The sequence below is a fragment of the Protopterus annectens genome, chromosome 3.part1, assembly GCF_019279795.1.
Source record: "Protopterus annectens isolate FY-2018-M chromosome 3.part1, PAN1.0, whole genome shotgun sequence".
Taxonomy (NCBI): Eukaryota; Metazoa; Chordata; order Ceratodontiformes; family Protopteridae; genus Protopterus; species Protopterus annectens.
The window spans coordinates 1652896064-1652916163 of record NC_056732.1 but is presented as its reverse complement, the minus strand read 5'-3'; the positions used below and the strand labels follow the sequence as shown (position 1 = coordinate 1652916163).

At 40.7% G+C, this 20100-nt stretch overlaps 1 protein-coding gene across 1 annotated transcript in view; it reads right to left on the bottom strand.

Annotated features, from left to right (window-relative positions):
• The window catches only part of PEX1 (peroxisomal biogenesis factor 1), a 1694243-nt gene that overhangs the window by 418679 nt on the left and 1255464 nt on the right, over window positions 1-20100 (bottom strand). Inside the window, exon 19 of the mRNA XM_044067676.1 lies at window positions 3837-3940. Coding sequence (XP_043923611.1) covers window positions 3837-3940 — 104 coding nt within the window. The remainder of the gene's footprint in view (window positions 1-3836; window positions 3941-20100) is intronic.

The window sequence follows — 20100 nt, the reverse complement described above, 5'->3', positions numbered from 1 at the left end:
TCCATGGGGGGTGGGGGTGGGGAATGGGGGTGAAGGAACTTGCCGACCCACTTAAGTACTGGTTCCACAGTCTTTGGTTCTTACCAAGCCCTGCTAGTGATACGGTCCCCCAACCTGTCTGCAGGAGGGGACACACAGGACCATAGATAGGCCCATCCCAAACCCCTTAAGGAACATGGACTCCTCCAAAGACGAGGACTGGGAGACCATCCGCCTTCTGCCTCAAGATCTCAAGGATTTCCCCAAAGAAGACATCTTTGGGCGGAGATCTGGAGTACCCGTCTCCTTCACCGAGGTCCGTGTTTTCTGTGAGGGACTCCATGGGAGAGTCCAAGTGCCTCCTCTTGCACTTTCTCTTGCGAGGTACATCCTCCATGGGGGGCTCCAGGGAGGACTCAGAACATGCAGGAACCTAGAAGGGAGAAAACCCCCTGAAGGCTAGTACGGAAAGGTTGACCGTGGACAGGACACGAAGCCTCACCACCCAAGGTAGAGAAGTAATGCAGAAAGTAGAAAACTGGAACCATGGCTAAAGTTAAAAGCAGTTTTAATAATAAAATGTAAAAACCACTCTTCTGTAAAATCCAAAAGTTAAGTACAAGAATTTAAAAATAACTCCAGCAGTATCCAAAACTTGTGTTGCTAGTAAAAACATTTGCCTTAAGGCTTCTTCAGGCAAGTGATTCTCTGCGTTAGAACTGCATTATTTAAGTAAAAACATGTGATCAGTGCACCTGTAGTTGTAGATCATGAAGCATTGGTCAAAGTGAAAGATTCAGTAAGGTCAGGTGCAGTGTATGCATTGAAGTGCAAGATCCATTTCATTTCTTGTAACTCATTTAAGTGTTTTAAACTTCCTCCGTGTATTGGTTCATAGGTAGGTACCAGGCTATCGACCCAAGGGCTTACATAAGTCTAGCCAACAAGGTTCCCTGGCTTACGCCACCCAAGAAAGTTATTTTCCTGTGCCACTGTCGAGCAGAGACACAGAAGTGATCCCCGGGGTGTATTTCCGATTTCCCATCCACTCATCAAGATTTTTCTTGAAAAGTGCTAATGAAGAACTTTGCTTGACATAGATGGGTAGCTTGTTCCAGAGTATGGGAAGTCTCTGGGACAGGAATCTATCCCTCCAGCATGTCCTGTTTATTGTGGTGACAAGGTTTAGTTCCCTACAGCATGTAGCTCGGAGGGATTGGGATTTCTTTAGGTGTAGCATGTCCAACAGCTCTGGGTTTGACATAGCTTTATATGTTAGGTAGAGATCACCTCGGAGTCGATGATATTCTACAGAGTAAAGCTGGAGCTTTTTGAGATGGTCAATGTAGGGCATTTGTTTGAGGCCAGTAATCCTCTTTGTGAGGTACTTCTGTAGTCTTTCCAGCTGCTGCAGATGTCTTGTGAGGTACATTCCAAAAGGGGTGTTGTACTCTATAATAGGTCTAATGAGTGTCGAGTAGAGGGGAACAATGACCTCATTTTTCCTGGATGAGAACCCTTTTATGATGAGGTGTGCCATGTAGAAGGGCTTCCTGACTACTGTGGCGATGTGACTATCAAAGGAGAAACTACTGTCCACCTGGGTCCCAAGGTCTCTTATCACACATTCAGTGTTAAGTAGATTGCTGCCTATGTGGTAGTTCATGGGTACAGAGTTTTTACCAAAGGGGATGACACTGCACTTTTTGGCACTGAGTTTGAGGCCATGGCTCTGACACCAGGCATCTGTCTCAGCGAGGCCCTTCTGTAGGATGTCCACATCATTTGGGGACTTGACTATGGCTCCTAGTTTGCAGTCATCTGCGAACTTTGTTAGTCAGAGACCTTCTGTGTTAGCCTGTATTTTAGAGAAGTAGATTACAAACAGGAGAGGTCCCAGGACGGAACCTTGTGGTACTCCACTTGTCACTGCTTTGACGTCAGATTTGGAGTCTGCAACTTTTATAGTGAGGGTTCTGTCAGTGAGCCAGTTGGCAACCCATCTTGTGATGTTGGGATTTATACCTAGTTTAGTGAGTTTAGCTATAATTCCAGAATGGGGGATGGTGTTGAAAGCCTTGGCAAGGTCAAGATAGGCTGTGTGAACCACCTTACCCTCATCTATGGCTTTGGTGACTGCCTCAAAGAAGTTCAGGTTCAGGAGGCATGATCTGCCTTTCACAAACCCGAACTGGGTGGGATCCAGAGTTCAGAGGTTACCAATGTCTTTGTTTATGAGTTCCACGATGATACTTTCCATGGCCTTGCAGACCAGGCTCGTCAGGCTAATAGGTCGATAGATCCCGGGATCAGTGGTGGCTTCCCCTTTTTGCAGTGGGATAACTGTTGCCGTGCGCGGCTATTATTGAACATGGTGCTTAAGTAGTGAGCCAGTTTGTTCTGAAGTTCATGTAAAACGCAGCCTGGGATGTTGTCTGGTCCCATGGATGCTGTGTTTTTGGCTTTAGAGAGTGCAGCTTTTACCTGCATAGTTGTGATTACAGGGATTCTGCATTCTTCCTGTATAGATATGGGCCCTTTAGGGGGTGAGGGGGGGTAAAGTTAGCACTGAACCTATCTGCCAGGATGTTGGCAATATCAGTTGGTTCTGTAATTTTCGTGCCGTTGTGCTGTAACTCAGTGCAGATCTGGGTGTTGCCATCGAGATTCTTGACATAGCTATAGAATGCTTTGTGGTTTTCCTTAGAATTAGTGGCAATTTTGTTTTCGTAGCTAGCTTTGGAGGATCTTATAAGGGATCTCAGCTTCTTACGGAGGCTGACCAGGGAGCTCCTCCACTCATGGGATTTTACTCTCTTTTACAACAGTTTCTTCCTTCTGTTGTACAGTTTGTTTATGGCAGGGGACCACCAGATTGGCTTCCTTTTTTGGAGGATAGAGTCTTGGTTCTGTTGGAACTGGTTTACATACAGTGCATAAAATTAAAAATTGAAATTATGTTAAGTGTCTGTGTTTAAAATATGCTTGTATAAGGCGTTAGTATGTACTTGTCTATTAATATTACACGTATGGTTACCAATCCTTTCCCTATGCTTCCTGTTGGTCATGCCTACATAAAATGCTGGATATTGTGTGCATCTAGCCATATATACCGCAGTGTTGGAGTCACAGTTCCCATAAACTTGTATGAAGAAATCTGTGTTAAAGGATGTGGAATAACCTTGTTCATGTCTATATGCTGACAATAGGTACATTTACTACATTTATAGGTACCTTTTCTTAAACTTTAAAAACGTGTGGTAGATCTTGGTTGTTCCTTGCAACAAAGTATATTTTTATCTTGGCTGCTCTTCTGTAGACAAAATTAGGAATGGTGGAGATGCAGTCTCTTAGTTGTGGTATTTCATTTAGAATTGGCCAGTATTTGGTGATGATTTGTTTTACTGCTAAAGTGTTGCAGTTGTAAGTTAACATACAATGAATCTTGTGATTTCTCTGTGCCGTTAAAAAAATAGAAAGGAGGAATAATTGTCCCCGTAGAGATCTGACTGCAGGTCCTGTGATTCCGACACCCTGGGAGTCGGAAGACGAGAATGGAGAGAAGGAATTGGGGAGGCCCCTCCAGCCAAGTGGGCTGGAGAGAGAAAGAAAAGCAACTAAAAAAAAAAAAGGCTGTTCTTCAGATAAAACAGGAAACCTGATCCTGCCCTCCATTTTACAGTTACCACAGTAGTACCAATTTTTCCTGTACTGAACTGTATTGTACTGCCCCTGTGGCATTGAATCACTGTAAAACTATATGAGATTATTTTTGAAGGGTCTAAGGAATTACTTTACTAGAAAAGCTAAAGAAGACATATTATAAAATAAAGTTATTAAAAATAAAATTACATTACCTGATCTGGAGGTGGGCAGTAAACTGATACATCTAAGCGACCAGGCCTCAGCAAAGCTGGATCAATTAAGTCTGGACGACTTGTGGCAGCCAGTACATAAACCCCTAGAAAAAAAAATTAAGATGGATAATTAGAGCTCAGTAAAAATGTCAGCAAAAGAACTGGCAAATGCTGATTCTCAGTTGTGTTAAACAAACTGGTTATAAAGTGCTTTAAAATGTGTCTGAATACTTCACCACTGTACACCACTTAGCTTTCACACCATTAAGCCTGGAACTTGCTGTGATCCTACAGAATATGGAACCTGTTTTCAGACACTCCATTTTAATTTTAAATGCACAAGAGTTTTGAAGGCATTACCTTTAGTCCTCCTGGATATTACTGATTACCCTGAGACAGTTTTGAAGGAATTACTTTTATCCCCATTGGATATTATCAATTACTTTGATACAGTGACAAAGCACAAAACTCGAAACAAAACCAAGTTTGTCTGTCTACCTAGGTAGGTCACACCTCTGAACTCTGAATGGATTCAAATACTTCAGCTTTAATTAAGAGTATCTGAGAAAGTACCAGTCAAGAGTTTATTGCTCTTCTGGCATTTAGTTTTTTTGGTATACGTTTTCCTCCCTGCTTGCTGGCTATCAAGCTTATTCCTACTGCCCTAATGAATAGCTCATTCTCAAGAGAGGAAAATTCCCATATACAGCAGGGTGAGGACAGTTGTGGGCAGTCACACAGGCAGACACTGAGGTTGTTTGTGTCCTCACCAGTACCAAAGCTATGAAGACTTTTTTTATACTATGAGTAGCCTTACTCCTCCTCTGACAGTGACACAAGCACTTCTGTCACCACAAATACAGCCTAGGCTATTTCATCCATCCATGAATGCGCCTTCACATGTACTGACAAGGGATACCATTGCTGTCTTGTGCAGTTATGCCCATACACTCCTGCACCATCACCTTCCATCCTGGCACACCCCTACCCCAAGCACAGCAGCAGCAGCATCGTGAACTTGCTAGGTCCACTATTCCCCTTCCTCTGATATGGGCAAACCCATTCTCCCTGCCTGTGTTGTAATAAAATGAACTCAGGTTGCCAGGGTCACAGCCAGGCCTTTATCCTTATACACCACCACTGCAGACAAGGCAACAGTTTTGATAGATTCAGGATATTCCTTCACAGTCTGGATGGAAGACAGCCCAACAAATTCCAGGAATAAGCACTCACACAGGCCTTGCACAACCAAGCCAACCTAATCTTAAAAAGTCAGCATTGGTAAAACATTGCTAATGTTTTTACAGCAAGTGTATCTATGCATAAACATGAAAAAGGTAGAAACCTCCCTAAATAAAGGAATCACTGCAGGCACAAAACATTTATAGCAATGGAGTGTCAGGCCTCTGGAGTTTGTAAGTTAGAAAATTTTCAGGAGACTGAGTTAAGACCTTTTTTATTTATGGCTCAGTGTGAGTGTGGAAGTTAATGTACTGTTTGACAAAGGGACATTCAATACACTTTGGATACGTAATAGTGATGCTAGGGAAACTTGAAATATGCTGCATACAATACAAAAGTTGATAATTAATGCATTTTATTAACCATTGTCCTGAAACCATGTGCAAGAAAACTTTTTTCTGAAGATGTTACTTCAGCTTTGCTTTGAGAACTTTTACAGTGTTTGTTCTAATCTTATGTCTGATGGGAGGAGGGTCTAAGTAGATGGGTCAAGCTTACTAAAAGCTTATTTTTCCTAGTGCTGTCCCAAACTAAGATCTGATAAGGGTGATGCTACTATCCTGACTAGCTTTGAAGGCAATTGTTCTTTCACTAGGAGAGTGGTCTTTATGGGTAGGTATTGGTTGAGAATGATAACTGAAGACAGTTGGAAACTCTTTAGGTAGTTACAATGGCATGTACGATTGTCAGCTAGTAAGAAAAAGCAACAAATTTTGTTTTGTCTAGTTGCAGTTTGTGTGTGTTGATGCTGAAAAAAACGTGTTAACAGCATAAGAGTTACTTATTTTGCGAATTAGTATGTTTGTTGTTATCCTCATTACATTTGGAGGACAGAAAATGTGACATTCTCTAGCAAAGTTTTAAGTGAGAAATCATCTTGCTGTGTGATTTGAGAATGACAGGTACGCATCAAGTAAGGTATTTTTGTTGAAATACATTTGGGACAACGCTGAGTTATCTTTCAGAATAAAGTGAGGTGAGTGCACTAGTTGTTTTTAGAGTAGTGGAAAACATGACACCAGATTTTTCTGGGGTTAATTATTTGTCTGTTTTGTGTGCCCGGTTGCTTTGTGAAATAAATCTTTTGCAGTGACTGCTGTAATTGAGAAAAAAAGTTCTCTATTTACATAGTTATATTAAGCTGTGTGATCTGTGGTGGTGGTGCTGCGGTAGCGTTGTCGCCTCACAGGAAGACGCTGTCCGGTTCAATTCTCAGCTAGAGCGTCTTCTGCGTGGAGACATGCGTGAATGGGCGTACCTTTGTTGAAGGTTGTGCGTCAGGCCTGGCAAGCCGTTACGTAAAAATCAACTGCCAATCATTTAGCGGACCGGAGTTCTGCTGTGGCGACCCCTAACCGGGAAAAGCCGAAAGACACAATCATATTAAGTTGTGGCAAACTCTTAGATAAATCATTTATAAACAGTGAGAAAAGAGTAAACAGCTAAGGAATGGCCCTTGTGGTACACAGATGTTAGTGCAACCTGTTTCTGAATAATTGTTGTTGCTATAAACCTGAAATGTTGTTGTTCAATGTAGTTTTTAAAACACATTACTGAACTGATGCTGAAGTTGTTTATTGAATTTAAGTGACAAGAGAGAGAGAAGTTAGTTTCAACATTTCAACTGCTCTAGTATTGAACCCTGCTATTAGGAGACTATTGCTGATGATGGAATATATTTTGAATGCACTGTTGAAACCATGCTGTTTGTCAAAGAGTAGTCCAGTAGTCCATAACTATGTATGTGGCTCAAACCTTATACTGGAGCTTCCTGACTATCTGGGCCAGGGAATATAATTTTTTTTTTTTTTTGCATTCTTTGGGACTGATGATCTTGAGCTCTAGCATTATAATGATATGCTTAAATGCAGTGGATACAGTGCTATGCTGAAGGGAAAGATTATATATGTATGACAGGGATTTGCCAATGTATAATGCAACTGTTTTTTGTTTTCCCAGAAAACTCAAGTGTAATTTACTTGATTTTGCTCCTGAGCTGGGATCTAATTTAGATAAAAGTTTAAGCTTCCTCGGCTGTTACCTTTTTGAAGTAAAATGTTTGGCAAAACTCAACAAGAGTATACAGCTGTTGTGGTATGAAACTATCGCAATGCTGAGATGATGTTTGGGTATGAAAAATATTTTGAAAAGTGTCTAGGAGAAAGTATCTTTTTAAGTGCATACTACTACAAACACAAAGTCTCAGTGAGAAAACAATTGCTCTGTTCAATAGCTTTCTATTGACTGATGTACAAGACTGGGTAGCAGACTGCTGTTGTGTGATACACAAAGTATGCACATTCTGCATAAAATACTGTACACTATTTTAAGACAACAGTATTATGTTATAAATCATAACATGCATATTAGATGGCAAGTACCAGTGGCAAACTTGTGTGCCTTAATGTAGAGTATAAGACTGAAACATTTGTCTGCCTATAGGATCATACTGCTTTTTCAACATTAATTCCAGTCTGAAATTGTTACTATTCATAATTGCTTTACGAAAAAATCTCTCTCTCTGAATGTCTTCATGTTAACTACAATGTTCCAGAGATAGTTTCTTAACACCCATTAATTGCAAAGCCCCTTCCCATAGCAGCATTACACTTGATTTTTGTATTATAAATGTAAATACGGACATTTTCATATTTTTTAAAACTTTTTGTAAACACCTTTCAAGACCCCCTAAGTCCTGTATTATAAACAAATGTTTGCATTTCTGGATCTACTTATCTTACCCATCTTCATTTACTGTCATTTTTATTCTTCCTCCCACTGCAGAACTGACATAATCCATTTCTCCATTATGAATGTTAATATGGACATGTTTCATACTTCTTTTACCTTTTTGTAAACACACTTCAATAACTCGAGTTCTGTAGATCCCATGACTACAGTCACAGTGGGCATGCATACTATATCATGTCTGCTTACAGATACCACCTTGTTTCTTAATATGCAACCTACTGATTATTAAGTATTAATGCTAACATTCAAACATTGCTAATACTTGTACTGCAAACAAGTGGTGCTATTACTGGAAATAATGAAAATATTTCATATTTATAACATTTTTCAAATAACTTCAAGTACCTCAGGCCTATACATTCAACAGTAACCGTGTCAATATTAGAGTTCTGAAGCAAGTTAATAACAGAATTCTGAAACAAGGTAATTAATAACAGTACAAGTGACAAACGATGGAAAATACATGACACCCAGGCACCCTGTTCAAAGCAGCTTCATTACGATGTACTTACAAGCCAAAAAAAGGTTTTGCGACAAAACACAAACACTCTTAGAAAAAACAGTAGCTCACTGAAAGAGACCCCTTACATCTGCTCCCAGCAAAAGCTTGTGTGTCTTACCAATGTAGTCAGACAAGGATATACCAGCAACCGTTTCATAATCTTCACTGTGTAAAGGAGGGTCAGCCCATCTGAGAGACTCCTGGTTTCATATACCTTCATGTTACAAACATTTGCAGATTCACACTGATGTCACACATTTTAGGTACATTATATCAATTAGTAGGCTGCTGGTGAAAACAGTCTTTAGAGGTACTGTGGACACATTTTCTGAAATGTAAACAGCAGCTTATAGTCATTACAAAAATATATCTCACTTCAAGAAACTGGATGCAGAACAGCTTTGCAAAAGTACACTTTGTGATCGGCTCCATTTTCTGTGCATCACACTCTCATGAATACCTTCTTTCCAGAAGAGGGTTATTTAGATGGAACAGCTTAACTCATTACATCCGAGTGATGCTTCCAGGTGCATCTGCAGTTAACTCCTACTGACACCTCTAGGTGTCATATATTGCTTGTTCATATTTTCCTCAATAATTCCAAAAGCATGCTATGTACAAGGTTTTAAAAGATTTCTTCTTAAGGCTTACACAGTGAGCAACTCAGCTGCATTAATATTTGATCTCTGTTTAGTACAGATAAATAGCTATTAACTGTTGTTTTTATGATATTGATTTATATAGATAAAATTTTCACATTTTTCTAAATATCTCAACAACCAAGTAACCACGGCCGGCCTTAGGCATAGGCGAACTAGGCGACCACCTAGGGCGCCGTACAAGCCGGCCTTGTAAAGGGCGCAATTTTGGCTTATTTATTTGTTTATTTTAATTAGTTTAATTAGTGCATTCTTTCTTCCCAGTGCCTGCAGCAGGTGGCGAAGGAAGAGAATGCACTAACTAAACCAATTAAAAAAAATACAAGGGCGTCGGAACCATGGGGGGGTGAGCGCCCTCCCACTTTTACAGCTGCAGCAGGTCGATTGCCCTGTTTGCTTTCGCCTCTCTGTATGTGCAGATTCCAGGTATGTTAAGTTGTTCCATACGGAGTGGAATTGCTTTAGGTGAAGTAAAAGTTTAATGCAGCTAGTTTAATGTTGAACACTTAGCCAGGGTGTGGATTTGTAGTGTACACCCATTGCTGTTATGACAGCATTGTATGATGAAAAGGTTAAAGTAGATAGTTTCCGATGGTGAATTGAAAATGGAGTTTTGTTGCAGCGGTAGTAATTGACTGAGGCACCGATTTTGCGTTTAAATGCATTATGAACTTTCTGCCGCTCCAATCTGTTGTAGCACGTGTTTTATGGCAATGTTTCCCTTAGGAGAAGTGGTTTACAGCTGTTTGTCTTCTGTCGGATAGGTCAGGAGAGCAGATGTGTCATAAAATATACTGTTCAAAGGTGCTGTCCTGCCTTGCTATTTATCGGATCTGTCTGTGATTTCATGTGTATAAACATTTATTTTTTTCGTAGTTATGTGATTATACCACTGTTCATTAGTACTTCAAGGCCAAAAATTCAGGAACACTTTTGTCTCAGTGTTGCCAAGTTCCGCTTTTATCTTGTGCTGGTGTCAGTAGGCATACCCCTTGCATTCTTGCAGTCCGTCGTGTACAGAATATTTTAATGGGTCTAGTTTTGCCAAGTTCATATGCATCAGATATTCTTATTTCAAGGACATAAATGACATCCACATGATTTGGAGAAACTGCATGAGTTATTCATGTTTGTTACCCTATACAGTTTTACATCTTTAGGACAATACTCTTTAATTTAAAATAGTTTGTTGATGTTGCAGGAGTTTGCACACAGACGTTTTGGTTTTGCGAAGAATTACAAATGCTATGTTGCAATTGTTATACATTACTAAAAATGCCGCAATGTCATGTTTGCAATATACATGCTAAATTTATAAAAGTAATATTTTATAATACAGTTTTCATGTATGTTTCTCTTGATATGCTGCAAAGCACTTCAGTTGAAGTGCCAGAGAGGAATCAAGTATGTGGTAATTATGCAAACTGTGTTTGTAATTCAAAAAGTATCAGGTTTGATGTGTGTACAGGTGTGCAGTATGTAGGAACTGTGAAACTGTCCCACCACATATGAGTGATATTTGACCCTGATCTGGAAATTACAGGACCAGTTTTGTTAAAGATGGAAAACTTAGTTTTTTTTTCTATCCTAAATACAACAAGATTTGATGTCCTAAAAGGAGTGAAAGTTGGGAATGTTTGTTTAGCCTGTTGAGTCTGCTGTCAACAAAAAAAGTATATCTTGGCAAGTTTACCCCTATGAAGTTTTTGCAGTTTTGATCGGGAGTGTTTATCCCTTTCATGACTCCCTGTCTGAGGACTTCACCTCCAATTATTATTGTGAACACCGCGTATGTCACACTATTCTGAAAAATTAGATCAAACTCGAAGAAAAGGTAGGTCTGGCTAAGGGGGCATCTGTAGTTGCACCACAGTTGCATGCCACATTGTAAATCTTTAATGTGGGTTTAAGCATGGGGGGGACTTCAGAAGGCCATACAACATAAAGAAGAAAGTCGGTCATAGCTTTCTTTAGTTATGTCCGTAGCCTGAAAGGATGTGCTCAGCAATGTACAGACCTAATTGTGAATGGAGCTCCCTACACGGATCCGTAAGATATAGCCAAGTTCCTGGCTGACAAATTCAGCTTCAGTTTTAGCCTCTCTTCACCCTAGTCACCCCATGAAATATCATCAAACATACCCCTACCATCATCACTAAGGATCTCCAGTCCTAAATGCACACTCCACTGCCAAGAATGCCTCGTCAATGGGCCCTGATAACATCCCAGGATGGTTCTTAAATAGAATAAAACATGGCCTCTCAGAACCATTAGAGTCACTAATTGTAGCCTCCAGTTAAGCTTCTGACATTGAAATGGAGAACTGCAGCAGTCATCCCATTGCATAAGAGCAAGCCTTGTATGGACCCCTGGACACTACAAAGCAATTAGTTTGACAATTCTTTCCAAGGCTTTGCATAAAAGACTAATCATAAAAATGATTAATAATGACATTGGAAACCTTTAGACACTGGATCCAACAGATATCGGTTTTGTCAAGGGAAGATCATGCCTTCCTGGTCTGGTAGACTTCGAGAAGTTCACCAAGGCAGTACACTAGAGCAGAACTCTACATATTATCTACCTTGAGCTGGCCAAGGTATTTGTTACAATACCTCACTCTGGCATTAAAAAAATCTCAGGATTAGGCATAAACCCATATGTTACACACTTAATTGCAAGCTGGCTCTCTGGTAGAATTCAAGTTAAGATAATGAAGTCTACCTCCATAAAATGACTAGTCACTAGTGGAGTCCCTCGGGATTCAGTCACTACATCCTCTCCTTTTTGGCATCTTCTTGGAGCAGTCATAGAATCCCCTCAAGATGCTAATATTCTCTAGGAAGGGCTAATGTAGACAACTGGTGCCATAAGCACGGCTTAAAACTCAATGCCAACAAATGCATTATAGTACCCTTTGAAATAGATTCATAGATTAGTACTAGACTAACTGCCCTTGCGAACCATTTTAAGCCTAGCCAATTATCCTTGTGAGACTCAAACCCTGCACCTTCTGTTTGTAAGGCAAACACCTTAACCATTAGGCCACCCTCCCAACCTTGGTTACCCCGGGAAACTGCCTCAGGCATAACACACCTTTAAGAGTAAATCCAGTAGTCTAGGATTTGGAGAAATATGTGTACAATAACCTGGCTTTCAACTAGAATATTTGTAAAGTAGTGTGGCATGTAGATCCATGGAAGTCATTGGTATACTGTACTGTACCCTTACCAGACCCATCATTTAGTACAGTGCCTCCTTCAGTATGTACCTGGGCAAGCGTATGTAACAGCTGGAATGTCCACATCCACAGAGGTTCCTCACAGCAAGACTACAGGGTGTTAACATGTCTTGTGCAGATCATCTCAAAGCCCTATCCCAGTACTCCAGTCACCCCTCAACAGTCTGTTGGAGACAATATAAGGCATTCCAAGATCTCACTCTGGGTCTGTTGTGTATCTGCAAAACAAATGGCATAGGGACTATCCAATCTAGGGATTTGAACCATGTTTGCAACTTAAATAGGACATGTTGAAGGGGCGGGTATGTGAATCGGACAGTACCTATTGCATATGAATTTAATTATGGAGTAAAAGGGCATGTAAGAATAAGATTTTGGCGGAAGGGGGTATAACAGATCAACAAGAATTGAATAGAAAAAATAACTACCCACCAGCACAAATATAACAAAGTGGTAGTTCAAGCAACAACTCCTACAGACAACATAGGCATCCATCCAGCTGTTATTAGTCCCTATTTTATTTATTTCTGTTTACTGGCATAATCTGACTGGGCAACCCTTCATTTCAGTAGAGTCCCTGGGAGAAAAGCTCCATGTAAACATTGACAATGGCAAAACCGATTGATGTGGATCAGTAAGGTTTTATGGAGGGGGATGTAAACATTCTATAACATTAACTGAACATTAATTATCCATACTGTGAGTTGTAAAATGCTGCCACTGTTGTTGGGTATTGATGCAGAGAAGACATTCAGTAGACTTGCCTGGCATTTTATGAGTAGGACAATGGCAGTGTTTGCTTTCCCTGGCAGAATAATTGGATTAATTAATGTGATGTAGGAAGGATCAGACGCAAGAGTTAAGGTGGGAGGGTCCCTCCTATGACAAACTATGCTTGAACAGAGAAGCCAGACAGGTGTGTTCTCTTTCCCCTTATTTGCCTTCTACTTTGAGCCATTGGCTACAAAAGTAAGGGATTCACAAATTCAAGAATATAGCTCTCTTGGTAACAAAGAAAAAAAATGTCTTATTTTGCAGATGATAATTTTTACTTGATAAATCTAAAAAAATAACATTTTGGTGTTGAATTGTTTTGAGACTGTTTCATTTTGGTGAGAGACTGTAAAACAAAGACTGACAAAACAAAGGCTCTAGTGATAAAACTCTGTTCCTACACACACATTGGTGCAGCAAACTCCATATTTATGGGGATGTGATAAGATTATGTATTTAGGTATATGAATTAAAAAGGATTCTATTATGACAGCTGAAGAAATATGGGAAGAGACAAAGGCTAATACAAAAATTGGGAAATTGAAAGCTCTTTATTTGGATATGGATAATAAAGTACAAGAAGTGAAAAATGTTTATAGCCCTGTTTAAAATATGCCTGCTAATCAAAAAGATGAAAAGCTGTGAGCCATAATTAAAAAAAAATAAATAAATACTTGGATTTGTTTACTGAGAGAGTCTTGACAGGGGAAATGAAGTAGCCCTTTTTCAGTGGAGGCCCTGGGGAAAAAAGCTGCAGTACAACAGTTATATTTTATAGCAAAGGCTCCATGAACAGTTTTACACAGCATAATAAATAAAATATTTCAGCAAATAATACAAATATTATCAATAAGAAATTTTAAGGGATGTCTGTAAATAAGCTTAAAGAATTGAAGATTTATCCGGGAGGAAAAATGACAAGAGTTAAGTTGTTTCTTTCAGTTGAATAAGGTGGTTAAGGATTACCAATTTGAAGGGATACTTTAAAGCTGCACAAGTAAGGCTCTTGTGCATAACAGAAGCAGAACATTACAAATCAAAGTGGGAAAGAATTATTGAAATATGGGGGGGGTCCTGAAAAACGGAGAAAATAGGGTTTTATGTAATTATAACATCTACATTTATGGTAGGTACAAAACTGTACTATGTTCATCGTGCATACAGCTGCAGTCATCACATTTGGTTAGAATCCCAAAGCTAAGTAAGGATGGCTGGTGCTAAGTGGAATTAGGAGGGGCTAGAATGCCCTGCAGGACTGCTGTGGAAAAGCCCGCTCTAGATTTTGAGTATAGTGGAAGGTGGTAGTGCTTGGAGAAAGTGTGCACTGAACTCCAAGTAGCTGCTTCCAAAATGTCCTTGGTAGGGACCCCCCTGAGGAAAGCTGCTGAGGTAGCTGTAGCCCTGGTGGAGTGGGATCCGATGTATACAGGCACTGATTTTCCATGAAATGAATAACAAAAGCGTATGCAGTGGGCTATCCATTTTGAAATAGTCTGTTTGGAAATAGCCTTTCCTTGAGCACCTGTAGCATAGGACACAAAGAGCTGCTCAGATTTTCTGAATGACTTTGTTCTGTCCAAGTAATAACAAAGTTGCCTGTGAATGTCCAAGGAATGTAGTAGCCTCTCTCCTTTGTTCTGTGGATTTAGATAAAAGGTAGGTAAATGAATAGTCTGATTCAAAGACACTGGATACTACCTTTGGCATGAAGGTAGGGTTGGTTCGTATGGAAACCCTGTCCTGATGGAAAATGATGAATGGTTGCCCAGCCATGAGGGCCTGTAGCTCCGAAACCCTGCGTGCTGAGGTAATAGCCAGAAGGGAGGCTGTTTTCCATGACAAGTATTGTAGCTCTGCTGAAGAAGCCGGCTCAAAAGGAGGCAGTGTCAGCTTCTCCAATACGAAGTTGAGGTCCCAAGCTGGAGCTGGTGGTTTCTGTGGGGGTTTTATATTTTTTGCCCCTCCGAGGAACTGCCTTAATAGAAGATGTAGCAGCTGTATGCGCACTCGAACATCTACATTTATGGTAGGTGCAAAACTGTACTTTATAAAGTCGTTCAATTAATGGCTTTTTCAATGTGGTAATATAGACCGTTTAAATCACTGTTTGTCTTGGGACTTGTCCCATCAGGCCTCTTGCATTACTAATAGAAAACCATTAAAGTAATGGCTGCTAGAAGCAGACATGAGTAGAAAGTGGTTTCTGTAATTAAAAGTATTTTTTTATAATGATTTTGCTTGAGAGGCATCTCACGGGCCTTGCTTAAGTAGTGTTGGGTAAAACAACTAGTAAGGCAGTAAGGAGAAGAAGGGAGAGCAGCTGTGTACCACATTTAAGGGCAGACAGCAGCAGAATCAGTAGAAGACACGGGGTAGAACCAAGTCCAGGAAGAAAGTGTAGGATCATACAAGGCTGTTTAGTCTGAAAGATATCAAAGGCTCATTTTATCATCATTGTAATGAAAGAAGTTTTGTGTTGCATTTTTATTACTTTTAGTTTTACAGCAAGTAAAGAGGGTTGAGATTTTTGTGTGTGTGTGGTGTTGTATGATGTAGTTTGTCAAATATGTAACCCAAATAATCAGACTGCAGGAAAAAAACAGATCTTCAGGATCTGTTCTGGAACAAGCAGGTATGTGCAATTCACGTGGTTTGTGAGTGTATGCATGTGTACATAATTGGTCTGACTATATACACGAGTGAATGAGAGAGGGTGAGAGAAACCAGATTGGTGTGTGCCTTAACTTTCCACCATCCGTGAGTTTGCATCTATTTCTCATAAAATGTAAGGTTTTCTGACATATCTTTGTAGGCTGCAGTTGCTAAATGACAGACAATTGATGTCCTTCAGAAAATGCACATTAATGTTAATGTTAAATCTATGATTATTATTACAACTTTTTCAGTGTTTAAGAGGATTAGTTAAAATTTCCATAGTAATGGATTTGTCCACTTATTCTTGAGCTAGAAGATTGTGTGCATGGGTGTGTGCGTGCGTTGGTCAGGGGAGACTGCATATGTATATATGTGTGAGAGACAAGGAAGAGATTGGTGAGTGGCTTGATTCTCAACTGTCCAAGTTCACAAAATATACATGATCTTATCTCAGGTTTTTGGTTTATGTCTTGTATAACTTTTGATGTGAGTTTTCCTGCTGTTTCAAGTGAGTTTTGCAATTGTTTCAATGAAAGTGAGTTTTGCCATTTCAATGAATATGAGTTTCAAGGGCAGACAAGTTTACTGCTCATGCTAAGTCTGTTTTCATTGTGAGAGTGTATTGTTTGTTTATCAAATGGCTATCTGTGTTTGTGATATTTCAATATCTGTAATCTTTGTAGAAGCAAATAATAGAATATATGCGTAGTAACTGGTGAGATAATCAAGTAATGGAATACTGGAATGTCTGAGGAGGGGGCTGCTGCTTGGGTTTGCTGCAGGAGGGGCTGCTCTGGGGTGGCGGCCTATTACCCTTCCTAGAACCCTATTTGACCATGATCTGGCTCTAGTATTTCAAGTAGAAAATACATATGCAAAGGTAGCTGCAGTTTAACTACATTACAAGGTATCTTTTTCTTCCTATGCATTTAAATTTAAGGAAATGACTGTAGTGGCTTTCTTGGGGAATGACACAGTGGGTGTGGCTCAAATAGGGGTGTTTCATGAGTGTGGTGAGGATGGAGCTTAAGGGGTGCCGGAGCACTACTTCGCATAGGGCACTATTTCAACTAAGGACAGCCCTGCAAGTAACACAGACAGAACATCTTAGCCTCATATGAAAGCTCTCTGCCAAATGAATAAAATGATGCTGACAGTATGTACGTACCTTGAGTGGTTCCTGAGATATTATTGTTTACAAAATATTACAAATGTAATAGTTACTGTATTTACCGTGACTTACAAATTAGGTTTCAGACCTAAAACTTAATGAATACTACCACTGTAAAAATAGTTTGTGCTGAAGAGTTTGCAATTTATACTTGTTTCATAACCCCTGTGGTTCCAGAGATATGACCACTTATTTGAAATGTGAGTACATAATTTGATTTTGTCAAAATTAGACTCCGCCTGTGATGCCCGTGCCCTGGCCCAGCAATCGAGGACCCTCAATCCTCACCACTAACACCAGAGGGGGCATCTCATATAAAAAGAAAGGATAACAAACACACACAGTAAAGTACAATTTCCCTTAAGTGCACAAAGAGATCACAGTCAGTATGGGGCTGGTTGCTCCCTTGCTCACCAGGTCCCCAATAGGACTCCCCACTGGCACAGCTATAGGGTCCAGATCTCAGCCTAGCTGGCAAGCTAACCTCCAATACCCTCTGACATAACAGAAAAACATTTAATCTGATCTTTATAGTCCTAGCTATTTCTACAAGAAAACACACTTCTAAGATAACTTACTTAAAACAACAGGCATTGCTGAGTTAGATGTCCAAGATCAAAATGCTTAATAATCTCTGGTTCTCACCGTTTAATTTGAAAATCCAGTTCTGATAAATATTACATCATCTTTTTCACCTTTCCAGGAGTTCCCAGGCTACGCATTAACTGCATTTACATTCTTTTACACTTAAGAGCAATAAAGGACATTCCACATGTAAATTCTGGTCATTAACTTTAGCCCTAAAACAATAGGCAGGAAGTCTTCATCTAGCCGGACCAAAGCTGAATTGTAAAACATCTAAGGCAGTGATGAAATAATTTTAATTTCAAAAGAAAGATTTGAAATGCTTGACTTAGTTTTCCTTACAGCAGATGGCAATGTTGCCACATTGTTGAAACAGCATTTCTTTACATTTAAGACACAAACCTGTATTTTACATTTATATTTATAAATGCCAGAGTTATGTATCAAATTCTATTTTACTAGGCTGGCAGCCTTCACCCTTCTCTACCAGTCTTCACACCCCTCCCCCCCTCAAGAGAACTCAAGCTAGTTTTTTTCAAGTGACCCTTGAGAAACGCCGCTTGAGAGGGTCAGGTCTATCTGAGTGTACCTCACCCCATTCCCTGTCTTGAGAGCCCATTTGCATTGGCATTGCTAATGCCACTGCAGTGCTGCACTGACATATCATATGCTTGCAACCCCAGGCTCCATCTTAGCAACTTGGCATTTTGCTGTCTGGCTCTGTTTAACCATATTATGGGGTTGTAATCTGTCATAAAAGTGGTTAACAAGCTGCATAGCATTCCTCCCTGGGTTGGAGCCTATGACTGAGATAAGCCACTAGATGCTCTTCCCACTCTGAAGAAATTTGGCTAAGTACAGCCCCTACCCAAAGGTTCGAAGCATCCACCTGTACAACAAATTATTTGCTGTAATCTGGACTGGCTAACACAGGGGGGTCCTCCCAAAGCTTCTTTAAGCTTCTGGAACACCTGCTCACATGCTGGGGTCCAAACTACCTTATCTGGCCTGTTCTTCTTCGTCAGGTCTGTGAGGGGAGCAGCTATGGTACTATAACTAGAGACAAACTTTCTGTAGAATTCTGCTGTCCCTAAAAATGCCCTCAGCTGCTTTTTGGTAAAAGGTGCAGGCCATTCCTAAATGGCTTCCACTTTGGAAGGTTCTGGCCTTATCTTACCATTACCCACTCTATGTCTTAGGTAGGAGACCTCTGCCATACCCACCTGACATTTGCTCAGCTTTAATGGTCAACTCTGCCCAGCACCTACCTGACATGCTGAAGGTGCTCTGGCCAGGAATGGCTATAGATGGCAATATCATCTAGGTAAACAAGGGCATTTTTGCTCCTTCTAGGACATTATCTACCAGCCTGTGGAAAGTCGCTGGGACATTCTTTATCCCAAAGGGCATCTTTCTGAACTCATACAAGCCAAAAGGAGTCACAAAAGCTGACTTCTCTCTAGCACTGTGAGTCAAGGGCACCTGCCAGTAACCCTTGGTAAGATCAATAGATGTAAGATACTTAGCCCCACCCAGCTGCTCTATGGCCTGATCTGTCCTAGGCATAGTGTAAGCATCTGACTCTGTGTGACTATTTAATTTCCTGTAGTCCACACAGAACCTGGTGCTGTCATCCTTCTTTGGCACCAGCACCACTGGGGAGGCACAGGGACTGTTGTACTCTTGAATCACCCCTAGATCCAACATCTCCTGTACCTCTTCCCATAGAGTCTGTCTGACTCTCTCAGGTACCCTATAAGGGGCCTGCTTAATAGGCCTTTGGGGTCCTGTATCCACCTGGTGCTGCACCAGGTGGGTGCACCCTGGTTTTCCAGTGAACATATCCCCACATTCCTGCAACACTGCTCAGATTTCTAGAACCTGGGTAGGTGATAGCTGCTGGGACATTGCTACCCCTTCCACTGAGGTGTCACCCCGAGCCTCAATGAGGAGATCAGTCCCCAGATCTCCCTCAGACTCCTCCTGAAATCCACTTTCTTGTGGATTCCTTGCTCAGCACAAGGGTCTCCAGGTTTCATCATGTTAATATGGTACACTTTGTGCCCCTGCCGTCTGCCTAGCAGTTCCACCAAGTGGTTAACATAACTTACTTTTCTTACCACCTTGTAGGGACCCTCCCAAGCAGCTTGCAGTTTGTTGTGCCTGACAGGAATGAGAACCATTACTTGCTGCCCCACAGCATACTCTCTAGCTCGAACATTCCTTTCCCACACCTTCTTCTGTTGTTGGACTTCTTCCAGGTTCTCCTGGGCCAAGCCCATGAGTTTCCTGAGCCTTGTCCTGAGGTTTAGGACGTATGCCACAACAGACTCATTGTGAGACTCACACTCACCTTCCCACTCATCTCAAATTAAATCTAGAGGTGCCCTCACCTTATGTCCATACAGCAACTCAAAGGGTAAAAAACCTGTGGATTCCTGGGGAACCCCTCTGTAAACAAACAACAGAGGGGACAAATATTTGTCCCACTCCCTCTTAAACTGATCTGCAAATGCCCGTAGCATGGACTTGATTGTAGAGTTTAACCTCTCAACAACACCATTAGTCTGGGGATAGTAGGGGGTGGTCTTCATGTGCTTCACCCCACAGGACTTCCACAGACAAGCCAGCAGGTCTGACATGAAATCGGCACCTCTGTCAGACAGTATTTCTTTTGGGAAATC